Below are 15,684 nucleotides of genomic sequence, written 5' to 3' on the forward strand. Positions count from 1 at the left end.
CATTGCCCATAGAAGGAGCAGGCAGCTCGCAGTAACCAGTGACTCTGGTCTCTGCCTGAAGTCTGTTCTTGGAGTAGTTAGTCTCAAAGAGCTGCTGCCTGTCAGGATAGACTTTCTCCCTAAAGGCATTCAGTTAGTTTTCTGTATTGCTGAGTAAGCACAGCTACTGGTAGAATGGATCCGCTGCAGCTCTACCTAGCCCTGTGACCTTAAAAGTGCTTCATTTAAGTTCCTGCCCTCAGGGTCTTCCTCTAAGAATTAAAGTAATTGTGTGTGTGTGTGTGTGTGTGTGTGTGTGTAGAGCTGGGAGCAGAGCTGCAGCCCTAGTAAGTGCATGATTGATACAGCACAGCTCCTACTTCCTGGTTGTAAGCAGCCGGTGCTATTCTGCCTGTCCATATAGCATGCTCCTGCATCCACAGAAAGACCCCTTCTTCGTTGTTGTCTCTTGACAACACTCATATTTCCTCCAGAGACAGCCATCAAGATGAGCAATCTGCTGGCCACTGCCACTAGCCACCTTAGTGGGCTTTGGGAGTCTTGTCCTCGATGGGAATGCTGCAATTTTTCTAGAATCTCAAGTTATCATAACAATTTAAAGAGTGTCTGTGTCTTTTTATATATTTTTTAAGATTATAGTATAATTGTATCATTTTCCCCTTCCCTTTCCTCCCTCCCCTCCCATCTAATCCCCCTCCCCATTCAAGTTCATGGCCTTTTTTTTTTTCTTCTTGTTTTTACATCTCCATGTATGTAGGCTTACATATTCCTAATATATAAATACAGCTTGTTTAGTCCATATAATGTTCCTTGTGTGTAAGTGGTTTTAGGGCTAGCACTTGGTACTGGGCAGTTAGTGTGCTTGTCCCCGGAGAAGACTGTCCTTCTGCTCTCAGCATTCTTAGTTGCCCGTTGTTCTTGTCACATTAGCATGTTTATTGCTGTTGGCTTATTCATGTCCTGTTTAGGGAGCTGGGTTGCTAAATGTGTGTAGCTTCTCTGACAAGTCTAAGAGACAAAATCTCCCAGTACACTTCCTTTCCTCTGGCTGTTAGGATCCTTCTGCAGCGATCCCTGAGCAGATTGTGTTGTGGGTGTCCAGTTGGGCTGGGCTCTCGGCACCTGGGTCAGTTGTGGTTTTCTGTACTGGTCTCTGTTGTGATGAGAAGTTTCTTTGATGGTGGAATGAGGACTCACTCATCTGGCTAGACCCTGGAGAAGTGACTGCCTGCCCCCTACCCTCCTTCTTTTCTTTTCAGAGGAAACAATAAGAGAATTTTTTTTTTCTTTGAATAGTCACTTAATTGCCTTAGGAAACTAGGCAGGGTGGCCTGACTCCCACCACAAGTCCATCATCACTGAGGGTCACACGGGAGGCTCTTCTCTATATTTTTTGTTGTCTCCTAGACCAGCTCGCTGGCACAAAGCCAAGAAAGTTCAGCTGACGCCTGGACAGACAGAAGTCAAGATTGACCTGCCTCTGCCTATCGTGGCCTCTAACCTGATGATCGAGTTTGCAGACTTCTATGAGAACTACCAGGCCTCCACAGAGACCCTTCAGTGTCCTCGCTGCAGTGCCTCTGTCCCTGCCAATCCCGGCGTCTGTGGCAACTGTGGCGAGAATGTATACCAGTGTCACAAGTGCAGGTGACTTGTCCTATAGGCCTGGGCAAGCACGTTCTGGGTTCTCCTCTGTAGCAGTCTCAGGACGGGCAAGGCCCCTGTCTGGTTGGTGCCCTATGGTTTAGCAGATTATACAGTGGTCTGTAGAGGGGAGGAAGGGGAGGAGGAAGAGGATGTATGTGCACGTTTGCTCTACTTACTGGGCCGCTCATACCCCCTCACCTGTTGGTTGTTATCCCTTCAGTAATTCCTGTTCCCAGAGTATAGAGTGGACACAGCCCCTTCTCCTCCTCCTTCTCACTCTAACTCTTTGTCCCCACTGACCTGGGCACTTTGGTTACTCAGGTCCATCAACTATGATGAAAAGGATCCCTTCCTCTGCAATGCTTGTGGCTTCTGTAAATATGCTCGCTTTGACTTCATGCTTTATGCCAAGCCTTGCTGCGCAGTGGATCCCATCGAGAATGAAGAAGACCGGAAGAAGGTAAGCCTGCATCTAGCCTAGGTCCCCACCATTGCTTGGCTCTGAACCTTGGAGGAGAGGTGTTAGTGAACTGAGCCTTCAGCTTCCAGTTAATGAGCCTCAGAGAAAAGTGGCAAACATGGGCCTGGCTTTTGGGAAGAGCCACAGTGACCAAAGATGTGCTAGGCTCAAGATAGGAATTAGAGAAGCGTTAGTGCAAACTGAGCATCTCAAGGAGCAGCTAATTCTGATTCAGAAGGAGCTGGTGACATGCACTCCTTTGTCCCATGGTTAGCCTCAGCTGGGTTTAGTAGGAGGGCAGAGAAGAGGGGATACCTGTTCAGGGTGACGGGGAGACAGAAGGACACAGTTTCTCACAGCACTTGTGTTGTTTTGTGTCTGTGTGAACTGCCCCAAGTCGCTTCTCAGCACTGAAATCCAGCCCACATTCATTGCATATTTCTTTTAAGACTGTTGCGCCACCTCCTAGGGTTGTTCTGAAGGACAGTGTAGAGCCATGTGCCTGGTCTTTATAGGGAACATGTTTCATAGGTGGCTAGCAGTTAGAGCCATGGAGGGAGAAATCAAGCTGTAAAGTGCCTCCTTCAAGTGTCCGTCCTTTTGGTCTAGGCCGTTTCTAACATCAACACACTTCTGGACAAAGCCGACCGTGTGTACCATCAGCTCATGGGACATCGGCCCCAGCTGGAGAACCTGCTCTGCAAAGTGAATGAAGCGGCTCCAGAAAAGCCACAGGTGCACCCAGGCCAGAGGGTATTGGGTCACGAGGGGAAGGCTGCCCTTACTGAGGTCATCCCGAGGGTGGAAGTCTGACACTTGCCCTCTTGGGATTGCAGGAAGACTCAGGAACAGCTGGAGGCATCAGCTCCACTTCAGCCAGTGTGAATCGCTACATCCTGCAGCTGGCTCAAGAGTATTGTGGAGACTGTAAGAACTCGTTCGATGAGCTCTCCAAAATCATCCAGGTAGGGAATGGGAGTAGCTTGCAGTGGATGCTTTATGCTTTCTGGGCAGCCTTTGCCCCACCCAGGCTCCCTGTTCAGCTCAGTGGGCCCCACCAACCCCACAGCTGCACCAGTGGCTCCTCCCACCCTAAGGTAATGGCCACTTGTCAGGATCTCTTTGCAGTCAGAAACAGCATTAATGGAGGTGGGATGGACATTAGTAGACCACAAATCTTTGCTTAATAGAGCGATTCCAGGTTTTTAAAAGTAATGCTAAGATTCTGCTCCCTCTTCTTGGCTGCCGTGTTTACAGGCTGAAGGTTTAGAGCACCCTGGCTGCAGGCAGCCATGTTTTCCTTTAATGTTTTATGGGTAGGATGCTGGCCAGCAGCAGTGGACCTATTCTAGAAGAGCAGCCAGCGGCCCTGCCCACTAAGTTGCTGGTGACTTTGCTCAGAGATCTGATTTTCTAACCCTTTAAAAAAGTGTTTGCAGCAAGTGAGGAGTTCGAGCCTGGGATTGTTCTGATTTCCAGTTCTGCCCTCGTTCTTGATCAAGCCAGTCATTCAAAGTGCCAGTTTCCCTCTTGTTAAATGAGGATAAAAGAAATAAGTGGTAGGGTTATTGAGAAGAATAATTAGTATCATACACATTTCTCACGTATTTATTTGCCAATTTCTTGGTTTCCATCCTTAGAAAGTTTTTGCTTCACGCAAAGAGCTGTTAGAGTATGATCTACAGCAAAGGGAAGCAGCCACCAAGTCATCCCGGACGTCTGTGCAGCCCACGTTCACTGCCAGCCAGTACCGCGCTTTGTCTGTCTTAGGCTGTGGCCACACCTCTTCCACCAAGTGCTATGGCTGTGCCTCCGCTGTCACAGAGCATTGTATCACACTACTAAGGGCCCTGGCCACCAATCCAGCCCTGAGGCACATCCTCGTCTCCCAGGGCCTCATCCGAGAGCTGTTTGATTACAACCTCCGCAGAGGTGCTGCAGCCATTCGTGAGGAGGTCCGCCAGCTCATGTGCCTCCTCACTAGGTCAGAGTTTGTTCCTTGACGCTGGAGTTGGGGCAGCAGTGATGCTGGCCAGCAGGGTTGAGCCAAGTGGTTGGCTGGCTTCCCCCAGATGATGTGAGGGAGATGGGAGGTGGGTAGATGTGGGAAGCACCCTATCAGATCCCGTGAGTGGTCTGTTCATGAGCTTTGTTGGTTCAGGTGGTGTGTTCTGAGGAAACTTCCTGGGTCTTGGTGGGGGAGGAGGAGAGAGTGAAAGAACCCTTGGACTCAAGAATAGCCTAGAAAAAACAAAACAAAAACCAAAAAAACTCAAGAAGAAGCAGAGAGCATAGGGATGAGTGCTTAGACTCTGGTCAGAAGGACTAACTCAGCATTTGGCACTGGGCACCACGTGCCTTGGACAAAAGACTTGTTCGAAAAATTCCAGTAATAGTAAATACTTTAAAGACAAGGAATGACCATGGTAAATTTCAGTAATTAGGGGCTGGAGAGATGGCTCGGGCTAAGAGTACACGTACTCCACTTACAGGCAACAGCTGGAATTCACCGCCCAGCCACTCACATTGCATAGTTCACAGTTACCTATAACTCTAGTTTTAGGGGATCCAGCATCATCTTCTGGCCTCTTTGGAGACTACACGTGCTTCAGAAACTCACACACACACACAATTTTTTTTAAAAAACAAAATACTTTAAATTTGAGTAAATAACTCAAGTACTGTTGAGTACTTATGGGATTTTATACTCAGTTTTATGTAGACTGCTTATTATGTGGCATAAAATCTAGACCATCTTAGGTGCTAGATATCTTTTACCCATTTGACAAGTCCTGAGCACTAAGCACTGTGGACATGCAGTGGCTTCCGCTCTAGATGGAGATGTTGCAATACATGATGACAGATTCTTTGGAAAGTAAGGTTATTCAGCTAGAACAGGGCTGACGGTCCTGGGTATAGGATGGCTTCTCTGAGGTGTGGTCCATGAGCACAGGCTTGTGGGCTCCTAGAAGCAAGGCTGTGGGCTGTATGTGAAGAAGCATGTCCTGGAGAGCTAAGACGGGCCTGTGCCCAGATGCTGAGTGGATAGGCCTGCAGAGCCACAGGGGGCAGGGATACAGGGACGTAAAGAGGGGAGGAATGGTCAGCACCTGGAACAGAGCAGGCCCTAGGGTCTTGGATACCATTTGAGGGTACATTCTGTTATTAGAAAGGCACATAGCTGGGAAATGAGGTGGTGTGCAGAAAGTGACATGGGGCCCACACTGAGTGTAGACTCAGTCAGCAGCTCCTGCAGTGTGGACCCCCATGTTAATGATATTCTTCCTTCTGTCCCCGTCTCTCAGAAAGGGGACCATAGTAGCTTCCTCTCATCGAAGACCCCTTAAAATAAAGGATGTAGTTTTGCTCCTGGGAAGAAGGTAGAAAAGTCTTGGGAGGAGGGGCCTCGCAGCTTTCGTTGTGACTGACAGGACTCCTGCTTTGCTTCCTCAGAGACAACCCAGAGGCCACCCAGCAAATGAACGACCTGATCATTGGCAAAGTCTCCACTGCACTGAAGGGCCACTGGGCCAATCCTGACCTGGTAAGCAGACCAGCTCCTCACAGTCCTTCGGAGAGTGGCCTGCTTGCAGAGTTCATGTCCCAGCTAAAACTTGTAGTACAGGGTCTCCCATGTCTCCTTGTCCTGGTAGTACACCATGGATTTTAGTAGAGGGTCCTATAATCTGAGTTTACCCTGGCCCCTGGACTCTTAAGACCCCACTGATTCGCCTCATCTTGCCGGCCTTCCAGGCTAGCAGCCTTCAGTATGAGATGCTGCTGCTAACGGATTCCATCTCCAAGGAGGACAGCTGCTGGGAACTCCGCTTACGCTGTGGTGAGCTTGGGACCATTGGGTGGGCACTTTTCAGAAAACAGAAAGGTGCAACCTGGTACCCGGGCGAGCGGTGGGAGCCCTTGGGCACCTGCTGGGGCGGGTGGCCCGCATGTACTGACTCTGATTCCTGCTCACCCAGCACTCAGCCTTTTCCTCATGGCTGTGAACATCAAAACGCCAGTGGTTGTTGAGAATATCACCCTCATGTGTCTGCGGATCTTACAGAAGCTGATTAAACCACCTGCCCCAACCAGCAAGAAGAACAAGGTGCTGTGACATTGAGGGGGTGTCAGGGACAGCGGGGCTGGGGGAGATACATGGCTTCTGAGTGCTGGGCTCTGCTTCTTCAAAGTCAGCTCACTGACTGAGGTGAGCACCAGGCTCTAGTTTACTTTAGTGCAGCATCAGCCTTAGCTTTTAGTATGGCAGAGGTGGGTTGGGATATGGGGGATGTGTGAAATAATAACTCAACAGCATAAAAGCCTAGAGCAGAGTGAGGCCTTTGAAACTGAAACAGATGGCCTCTGGTTCCCACAGGCATCATGCCCTTTCCTACATCTGCACATACTCTAAATATGTGCATAAGTGGAAATCCATGGTGCTAAAACAGGCGTGGCATCAAATAGGGCTCTCCTGGTTTCTGACCCTGAAGACTTTGGGCAAGCTCATTCTGTTCCTCAGCTTCCATCTCTAAGATACAAAGCAGTGCCACCCGGAACATTATTAAAATGACATAGTAGACTCCTGTATCTACAGATGGTCTGACTTAATGTGTCTAGGACGGGACTTTGTATAGTTCCAGTGTGTAAGCTGCTCAGTGAGTCTTGACTAAGTGGACAGTAAAACTCCACGTTCATTTTCAAGTAAATGTAGCCACATGTCTGTGGCTATGGGAAGCCAGCACTTCCAAGTCTGTGGCCCTCAGTGTGGGCATGGAGATGACACTCCTCACGTGGGTGCAGATAGGCTTAGCAAGAGCCCCTATTGGGCCATCAAAGCTGCATGGTGTTTTTCATGTCACTCCTGGAGTGTCGGTGCCCTCCCTAGCTGGGGCCCCCTGACTGGCAAACTCTCACCGTATGCTGCTCCCTCGTCCAGGATGTCCCTGTGGAGGCCCTTACCACGGTGAAACCATACTGCAATGAGATCCATGCCCAGGCTCAGCTGTGGCTCAAGAGAGATCCCAAGGCATCTTACGAAGCCTGGAAGAAGTGCCTGCCTATCCGAGGTGTGCCTCTTCCCTCCTGCCACTCCCAACAGCCTGTGCTTCCCCCTGGCCATCACACTTACCCTGCCTGCCACCTTTGCCTTGCAGGGGTGGATGGCAATGGGAAATCCCCCAGCAAGTCAGAGCTGCACCGTCTATACTTGACTGAGAAGTACGTGTGGAGGTGGAAGCAGTTCCTGAGCCGGCGGGGGAAGAGGACCACCCCACTTGACCTCAAGCTGGGCCACAACAACTGGCTGCGGCAGGTGTGGCCTCTCACGGGTCCCTTGCCAGTGCCTTCTGCCTTCCACGCTTTGCTCTGCTTGCCATTTACTATTGGTCATTTCCTTTCAAATAGAAGCTCTTAAGTGCAGCCACCAACAGGGCAGGTCACAACAGAACTGTCCTCTGCTCTCTGACATCCCACCCTGTCCCCTCAAAAGAGCAAGCCCGCGGGCGGGCACATGGCTTGTAGCCGAGGCAGTGCGTTAGCTCGTGTTGTGGGCCTAGGAAACAGGGCGTCCCCTGAGCCAGCCCCGTTTCCTCTCCTGTGTCCGGCAGGTCCTCTTTACCCCAGCAACACAGGCAGCGCGGCAGGCAGCCTGTACCATCGTGGAAGCTCTTGCTACTGTCCCCAGCCGCAAGCAGCAGGTCCTTGACCTCCTCACCAGGTACCATGTGGGGTGGGTGGGGACAGTGGCTAGCCCTTGCTCTCGGGTGAAGACACAGATCAGGGCTGGGAGGCACCCTGAGTGGTATATAACCACCTCAACCCAGCTACAGAAACCAGCACATTAGGCTATTAGTGGTAAAGCAGCAGTGGGTATTTGTTGAGCGCCTCTGAGCACAGACGTAATTGTCACTCATTGTCCTCCGCAGTCCTCAGGCAGTGAGCACGGAGTCACAGATGCTCAGAGGCTTGGCAGCCATTCCCTGAAGTGTTGTGAATCCTTTCACCGAGGGAAGTGTGGGGTTTCTCAGATGGCCTCCATCCATCTGTAGGAGGAGGAGGAGGAAAGGCTGAACAGTAGACACAAAGGAGGGACTCCTGGCTCTTGGTCTTCAGTGCTCTCTAAGGGGTCCCATCTCCATCCTGTGCAGTTACCTGGACGAGCTCAGTGTTGCTGGGGAGTGTGCTGCAGAGTACCTGGCTCTCTACCAGAAGCTTATCGCCTCATGCCACTGGAAAGTCTACCTAGCTGCGCGGGGAGTCCTGCCCTACGTGGGCAACCTTATCACCAAGGTGATCTGTCCCTCCCCACTTCTTTCTTGTTTGCTGAGAAGACACATTTGTGGAGATTAATTAGTTCCAGGCTTTATTGTAACAGGATGGCTGTGGCATTCTGTTGAGGGCATCTGAGCTGTTTTGGGGTAAACAGTCTCCAGCAATACTTGAACCTCTTTGACCTCTTGGAGAGGCATTTTTCAAGGATTAGAATGGGTGTGTGGCCTTTAAGCACCTCTGCTGTGGGCTGTGTCCTGGGATGGCGGTGGAGGTGGCCCCATCACACTGCTTGTCATCCTATTTAGGAAATCGCCCGCCTGCTGGCCTTGGAGGAGGCCACGCTGAGTACAGACCTGCAGCAGGGATATGCCCTCAAGAGTCTCACAGGTAGATAGCCACCCAGCCCTTCCCTTGGGTGTCCTGGGGATGCATGAGGCCTGAGCCTCTGCTCCTGGGGCCAGTTGGCTTCTCTCTCTGGGACTTTCTCCTGCTAGATGGGTCTGCACTTTTGAGCTCCCCCTGCCAGTCATCTGGTTCATTGGACATCTCCTTGCTTTTTGATTTCTTGTGTCTTTGGATAGCACAGGCCTTCTGTGTTCTCCTGAAGATCTTATGGCAGTTTTTCCTGTCCCCGCAGGCCTTCTCTCCTCCTTTGTAGAGGTGGAATCCATCAAGAGACATTTTAAGAGCCGCTTGGTGGGCACTGTGCTGAATGGGTACCTGTGTTTGCGGAAGCTAGTGCTGCAGAGGACCAAGCTCATCGACGAGACCCAGGACATGCTGTTGGAGATGCTGGAGGACATGACCACAGGTAACCCCATCTGGAAGCTTGAAGCTGGGAGTTATGTGCACATAACTGTTGTTTCCTAGTATTCCTAGTGCCACAGCACCAGAAGGTGACGACTCTCAGGTCTGGGGAAGAAGCCTGTCTCAAGAGCATGGTGGTGCTTGGTGTTAGTCCTAGAGCTGGGCTCGTGGGTGATTTTCCTGTGTTGAGCTCTTAGAGAGAGAAGGGGTTGAGGTCTCAGGCTGGTGTCTCCAAGCATCTGGGATGTTTTCCTTGTTTCTCGTCAGTGGCCTTGCTGTGTACTCCATAGCTTTTTCTTGTGGAGCACCACCTTGTTCTCACCTCTTCTCTCCTCTGCACCGTTCATCCTGTTAATCTGCTGTTGAGTTCTTACAGCTCTAGATTTTGTAGCCAAGAAACTTCATGTTTATGACGAATATTTGTGCCTGATGAATTACTCCAAAGTTTAAAGTTCCCAGGGCCCATTTGTGTTTTTTGGTTCTTAGATGGTATTCTCAAACTGGTATTTTATGATTTGGAGTTTTGATTTTCTATTTCCGAAGTTTATTGTGGAAATTCTTTAGAAGCAAGGAGTGATAATACCTGCCTGTTATCCCAGCACTTGGGAGGTTGGGGCAGGAGGATTGGCCTGTGCTACAGACAAAACCAAGAGAGGAGCTGGAGAGATGGCTCAGTGCTCAGGAGCTCTTGCTGCTCTTATAGGGCCCAGTTTTGGTTCCAGCATCCATGTTAGACAGCTCATGACCACTCTCTAGGGATCCAGCATCCTCTTCCTGACCTCCAGGGTGCACATGCAGATCCACACATAGCAGTGAAAATCAATAGATACAAAGAGGAGAAAAAAAAAAAAACATTCTTTAGGCCTCATGCAAGCTGGTCTCCACTCGGGTTTGTGCCTGCTGCCTCTGTAAGGACCCCTAGGCTGTCCCTGGCATTCCTTCATCCAACTTCCTCAGACTTTGAGGGAGCACAGGGTTTGGGTGCCACCTGTTTTTAGGGGACAGCTTTAGTTCTCACTTGTCCCCCCACTACCATGGTTGTAAGGAAGGACAGTTTGCCTTCAGTTATGTGGTTGCAGAAAAGAAAGTGGTTCTAGTTGACCTTCACAACGAAACTGTAGCTGTGCTGCTGAGGGAACAGCTGTGTGGTGGCCAGAGCGGTGTGGGCTGCTTCCTGCTGGCTCCTCAGCTCAGCTGATCCAGGACTCTGTCCAGTATTTGGCTCCTGACAGGCCATGGAAGTAAAGCTTCAGACCAAAACTGCTATGGGCACTGCTGCTCTGGGCCCCTGAATTCTTTCCTTTTGTGGGCTTTTATTCTTCACTAATGTAATAGTTCACTGATAATTTGTTTGAACTTGTTTTCAAGTGGCAGGAGTGAAAAGTCAACGCTAGCCAACTTCATCTGCCTGACTACCCAAAAGGGAAGTCCTATGTTGCTTTTGAGAGCCTATTTTGGCAAAGGGATGCTAATCCTTCTCCTTAAGGGAAGCCATGCTCCCAGAGAAACCAGAACAAGCACATGGTTTTATTTGAGGTAGAGGGCTTCTCATTGAGTGTAGAGAATTGGAGAGGCCTAGCAGGCAGGAGGCACCTGTCGGAGATGGTGCTCCATTGCCTCATCTCAGCTCATGCAGCTGAGGTTCTCTCCTAACTCTTGGCTGCTTTGCTTTCTGGCAGGTACAGAGTCCGAAACTAAGGCCTTCATGGCCGTGTGCATCGAGACAGCCAAACGCTACAATCTGGATGACTACCGGACTCCTGTGTTCATCTTTGAGAGGCTGTGCAGCATCATCTACCCTGTAAGCAGTGTGCTTGCTCCCCATGGAGGATAATTTAGTATCTTTATCACCATGTCCACTGACAAAGAGTAGACACAGCTTCCTAATTTCCTCCTCTAATGAGGGAAGCCAGTGGTCTTTCTGCCTGAAGGCCAAGAGTAGCCATTCTTAAAATTAGGCCTCACCTCCCATTGCAGGGGCAGCAGCAGTTCTGGGGTAGAGCTGGGTGTATTGCCGTCCTCCTCCTCCTCTGCACCTTGGGTTCTCATGCATGCACACCACAAGTGTGTCTTTCCTATGGCCTGGCTCAGAGACCTTTCTCACTGTTGAGGGAAATAGCAGCGTCCTTGCTTACTGACAGAAGAACATCATCAGAGTTGGTGTTGGCCTGTCTGAGCACGTCACAGAGAGAAAGAAAAAGAAGCCCCTCTGCTCCAAGTTTCCAGTGACTCTTGCCTGGCCTCAGACTGGTCCGCATCTCACCAGACAGCACCTTAACTTCTGTCTCCCTGGCCATTAGGCACTCTCTCGTTAATCTGTGAGGAGTGCATGATCTTCAGGCTGCTTGAACAGTGTTTTGAGTGATTTCCATGGTCTCTGGCCTCCTGCCAGTTAACATGTTTAACATGTGGGCGCGGTACACTTGATGTGTTTTCATTCTGGTGCCCACAGAACCACTCAGTGCTGGTCCCTTCCCACACATCCCTCTTTCTATCCTTTAGGAGGAGAATGAAGTCACTGAGTTCTTTGTGACCCTGGAGAAGGACCCCCAGCAAGAGGACTTTCTACAGGGCAGGATGCCTGGAAACCCATATAGCAGCAATGAACCAGGCATTGGGCCTCTTATGAGGGACATAAAGAACAAGATCTGCCAGGACTGTGACCTGGTGGCTCTTCTGGAGGACGACAGTGGGATGGAGGTAAGAGCTGGGCTGCGCTGGTCACTCAACCAGGAGCACAGCTTTGAGCCACTGATTAACCACACAGGAAGTTAGTCTGTAAAGTCCACTAATGGTTCCCGTCTTTCTGCCTCTCATGCTGTAAGGGTGAGGAGGGTTGTGACCAGTCCTGGCATGGAACAGCACGGTGCTTGATGGCTGTTGGTTGGAGCAGTGGTCACCGTTGCTTCTGGCAGAGTTTTCTAGAGACTGCAGGTTAATGGAGCCCCAGGAATCATGGTGTTTTGACACCAGTACATGGGTCATAGCTCCTGTTAATACCTTGTAGCTTCTGACAGACAACTTGAGTCTGATGTTCTCACCTGTATGACTAAAGGCAAAGGTGATTTTTCTGGTGCTCAAGGTGAAAGGTCTTCAGTTGGAGCTAAGCTGGAGTCCATGTGGGTTAAGGGTTTGTCCCCCAATGTTGTGCACAAAATACTGGGTATTGTGCGTGCACATGCATTTTCTTCCCTAGAGGGTGAGTATCAGCAGAGCCCTGGGATGAGCCACAAAGGTAGCCCATGAGCCTTACTTGTTGTAATCCCTCTATTTTCCAGCTCCTAGTGAACAATAAAATTATCAGTCTGGACCTTCCTGTGGCTGAGGTTTACAAGAAGGTGTGGTGTACTACCAATGAGGTATGTGCTTGTTTTCTCTCAGGAGCTGTGGCGGGCTGCCTTTTCTGCCCTCAGGACTGACCAAGTGGGGCTGCTGTTCATCACGGTGGCCTTGTGTGGCTGCTAGCTTTACTTCTTTCTGGAGACGTCCATCATCTTGTCAGCTCGGGAAGCATCTAGCTGATGTTGGTCAGATAGCTTCAAGGAGGCATGCTTGACCTTGTGCCTTTGCTTTTCTCTGAACTGAGGCTGGACCTCCTGAGTCCACAGCTTGGTGCCTAGCATAGGCAGACTCTCCCAACAGCCCCTTCCTGTCCTTTCCAGGCCCTGTGTATGTTAAGCTGCTGGTTGAGACAAGCCCTCTCTGTATCTGTGGGCAAAGACCTGCTCCGGGTTTCTGAAGTTTGTACCACATTCTTTGGTTCAGATACAGTTTGTTTGTCCTGTGTCCTTTGGACTATGGTCCCCGTGGGCATCGAGAGCACTTCCTGAGCTCTCAGCAGTCTTAGAGTTGGGCCCTTACTTCTAGCCTAGAAAGTAGCTGTTGGAGCACTTGCTTACCCAGTGCTCCAAATAGTGCAATCCAATAGAGTTGTGTGTCTGCTGCAGTGCTTCTCACGGGCCTGGCTTGCAGCAGGCACTGAACAGAGGGAGTCTCCTCCACTGTGTGAGTCTCAGAGGCTACCAGTCCCTATCTTGTTAGAGAAGTGGAGGCTCACATCACCTAGGCATTGAGCAAGTCCAAGGGTGAAGGCTTACAGGTTTTTCTAGGCCTGTTTATGAATCTACCTTCCCAACTTTTCTCTGTTTAGGGGGAGCCCATGAGGATTGTTTATCGAATGCGGGGCCTACTGGGCGATGCAACAGAGGAGTTTATCGAGTCCCTGGACTCCACCACAGGTACAGCCCTCTCTGCATATGATGTTGCATATTGGACTTCAGGCCAGAGCAAACATGTCCCAGCGTACAGAAGCCTGTGCTCTGGATCACAGTTGTAGGGGAGAAAGACAGGCATCTGTGGGCTGATGGATCCTATTGGGTGAAAACATTCAGGCTGTCAAGGAAAGATGCAATTAGCAGGTTCGTGTTCAGATCTCTCTCTGCCTTGGCTCTCTGTTCTGTTGACAGTGGTATTTGCTCGTGCTTTGCTATAAAGGCAGAAAACTGTAGTTGACTTAAACTTTGAGCAAGGCCCCTGTGGGAGTGAGTGCAGATAGGCTATAGTAATGACCTTAGTTACAGCTAGAGGAAAGGGCTGTGTGCCCTCAGCCCAGGAGAGGACTATGTGTTCTGATCTAGGCACTTACTCCCATTTTGAACTTCTGCTCCTCTTGGACTCTCTTTTCTCCTAGATGAAGAAGAAGATGAAGAGGAAGTGTACAGAATGGCCGGTGTGATGGCCCAGTGTGGGGGTCTGCAGTGCATGCTGAACAGACTGGCAGGAGTCAAAGATTTTAAGCAGGGACGCCACCTTCTAACAGTGAGTTGTGAGCAGTATGACAGGACCAGGCTCTCTACTTGAAGCTGTGGTCCTTGAGCCACTTGACACTAGAGGGCAGTGTGGTACAGCAGAGACCAGAGCTAGTGCTGGATTTTGCCAAACCTTGGCCATTGAAGCCTCCCAATGCCCTTTTCCTGGCCTCCTCCCTTAGATCTGGGCTGTGGTGGTCTTCTCCGGTACCTCTTTAGGTATCAGGAACCATGACTGTTTCTCCCCGTAACTGCTCTTGTGCCAGTCATTGTTGGTTTACCATTGCCTTTAAAATAAGTGTTGTAATGTAACTCATTTCTCCGTCATAGGCTGCTGTTTGGAGGGTCATCTGTCTCACGTCAGGGCATTCCAGAGTCACCACAGAGATGTCACTAATATCTTTACCTTGTGGGCTGTACAAGGACAAACACTCTTGTGTCATTCAAATGGCCTACCTGGATTTAGGCCTCCATAGGCTATGTGTGACAGAATTTTCTGTCTGCTGCTAGTTCAGAGACTTGGTTGGTGCTGGGTTTCCCTGGGGTGGTAGGACACCACCTGATTTATTAAGAACCACTGTCACTTCTGTCATGTAGGGGAGCAGAGAACTCAGGAGAATGTTGCCACTTAAGATGCTGACCTGGTATAAGAGCAGTGATTCTCGGCCCGTGGATCAAGACCCTTCAGGAGTCATACCAGCTTTCCTGCATGTCAGATATTTATATCAGATAGCAAAATTACACCTATGAAATAGCAACAAAAATAATGTTATGTTTGGGGTCATCACACCATGAGGAGCTGTATTCTAATACAGGGAAACAAAGCTGCCAAGGATATTCTGTCAGTTTGAAAGTACTCACTGATGGAAGCTGGGCATGACCTGGCTGAACAGGCATGAGGGTTGCAGCACTAGGAAGGTTGAGAAGCACTGGCCCAGACCCTTTTCTGTGGCTGTGTCGTGCACGCCGTCCACCCACGGGTACTCTCACAGGTGTTCTCTCGGGAGCTCTCACAGGTCTTTGGGCGGCTTCTCTTTACAGGTGCTGCTGAAGCTATTCAGTTACTGTGTGAAGGTCAAAGTCAACCGGCAACAGTTGGTCAAGCTGGAAATGAACACTTTGAATGTCATGCTGGGGACTTTAAACTTGGTAAGGAGTGTGGGCTATGTCTATGATGAAGAGGAAGCTTTGGCACACCTGAGAGATTGCAGTACCAGGCCTAGCCCTTCAGCTGACTTTCCAGTGTAGACTCAAGACCAGGAGCAGGAATTCTGTAGAACAGAATCAATACTACAAAAAAGTAGTGCCTCTCAGGGTGGGCAGGCACACACACATGCATGCACGCACACACGCACAGCCCTGGGCTTTAAGACTGTGGAAGGCAGTGGAGCTCACCAGTCAGCGACTCTGACTATGTCCTGGGTCTCCCCTTCAGGCTCTGGTAGCTGAGCAAGAGAGCAAGGACAGCGGAGGAGCAGCTGTGGCTGAGCAGGTGCTAAGCATCATGGAGATCATTCTAGATGAGTCCAACGCTGAGCCCCTGAGTGAGGACAAGGTGAGTGGGGCCTAGTCCTTCTGCTCACAGACACTGGGAACCTGCAGAGGGCTTATCTGGAGCTAGCTGAGCTCAGCCCAGAATGACTAAGCCCTCTCATGTTAGAAATGGCCACTTTCTACTTAGGGTGATGTCCT

At 50.2% G+C, this 15,684-nt stretch overlaps 1 protein-coding gene across 9 annotated transcripts in view; it reads left to right on the forward strand.

Moving 5' to 3' along the window:
* The window catches only part of Ubr4 (ubiquitin protein ligase E3 component n-recognin 4), a 113,957-nt gene that overhangs the window by 81,534 nt on the left and 16,739 nt on the right, over positions 1-15,684 (forward strand). For all 9 annotated transcript variants that reach the window (XM_031379259.1, XM_031379261.1, XM_031379263.1 and 6 more), the window contains 21 exons: positions 1,408-1,647; positions 1,969-2,107; positions 2,717-2,842; positions 2,944-3,072; positions 3,748-4,091; positions 5,561-5,651; positions 5,861-5,945; positions 6,085-6,212; positions 7,044-7,173; positions 7,261-7,418; positions 7,714-7,823; positions 8,254-8,395; positions 8,683-8,764; positions 9,015-9,188; positions 10,864-10,985; positions 11,687-11,884; positions 12,463-12,543; positions 13,335-13,422; positions 13,875-14,002; positions 15,034-15,141; positions 15,428-15,547. In XM_031379259.1, the coding sequence (XP_031235119.1) occupies positions 1,408-1,647; positions 1,969-2,107; positions 2,717-2,842; positions 2,944-3,072; positions 3,748-4,091; positions 5,561-5,651; positions 5,861-5,945; positions 6,085-6,212; positions 7,044-7,173; positions 7,261-7,418; positions 7,714-7,823; positions 8,254-8,395; positions 8,683-8,764; positions 9,015-9,188; positions 10,864-10,985; positions 11,687-11,884; positions 12,463-12,543; positions 13,335-13,422; positions 13,875-14,002; positions 15,034-15,141; positions 15,428-15,547 (2,923 nt within the window). The remainder of the gene's footprint in view (positions 1-1,407; positions 1,648-1,968; positions 2,108-2,716; positions 2,843-2,943; positions 3,073-3,747; positions 4,092-5,560; positions 5,652-5,860; positions 5,946-6,084; positions 6,213-7,043; positions 7,174-7,260; positions 7,419-7,713; positions 7,824-8,253; positions 8,396-8,682; positions 8,765-9,014; positions 9,189-10,863; positions 10,986-11,686; positions 11,885-12,462; positions 12,544-13,334; positions 13,423-13,874; positions 14,003-15,033; positions 15,142-15,427; positions 15,548-15,684) is intronic.

This window comes from Mastomys coucha, unplaced genomic scaffold (genome assembly GCF_008632895.1).
Source record: "Mastomys coucha isolate ucsf_1 unplaced genomic scaffold, UCSF_Mcou_1 pScaffold18, whole genome shotgun sequence".
Taxonomy (NCBI): domain Eukaryota; kingdom Metazoa; phylum Chordata; class Mammalia; order Rodentia; family Muridae; genus Mastomys; species Mastomys coucha.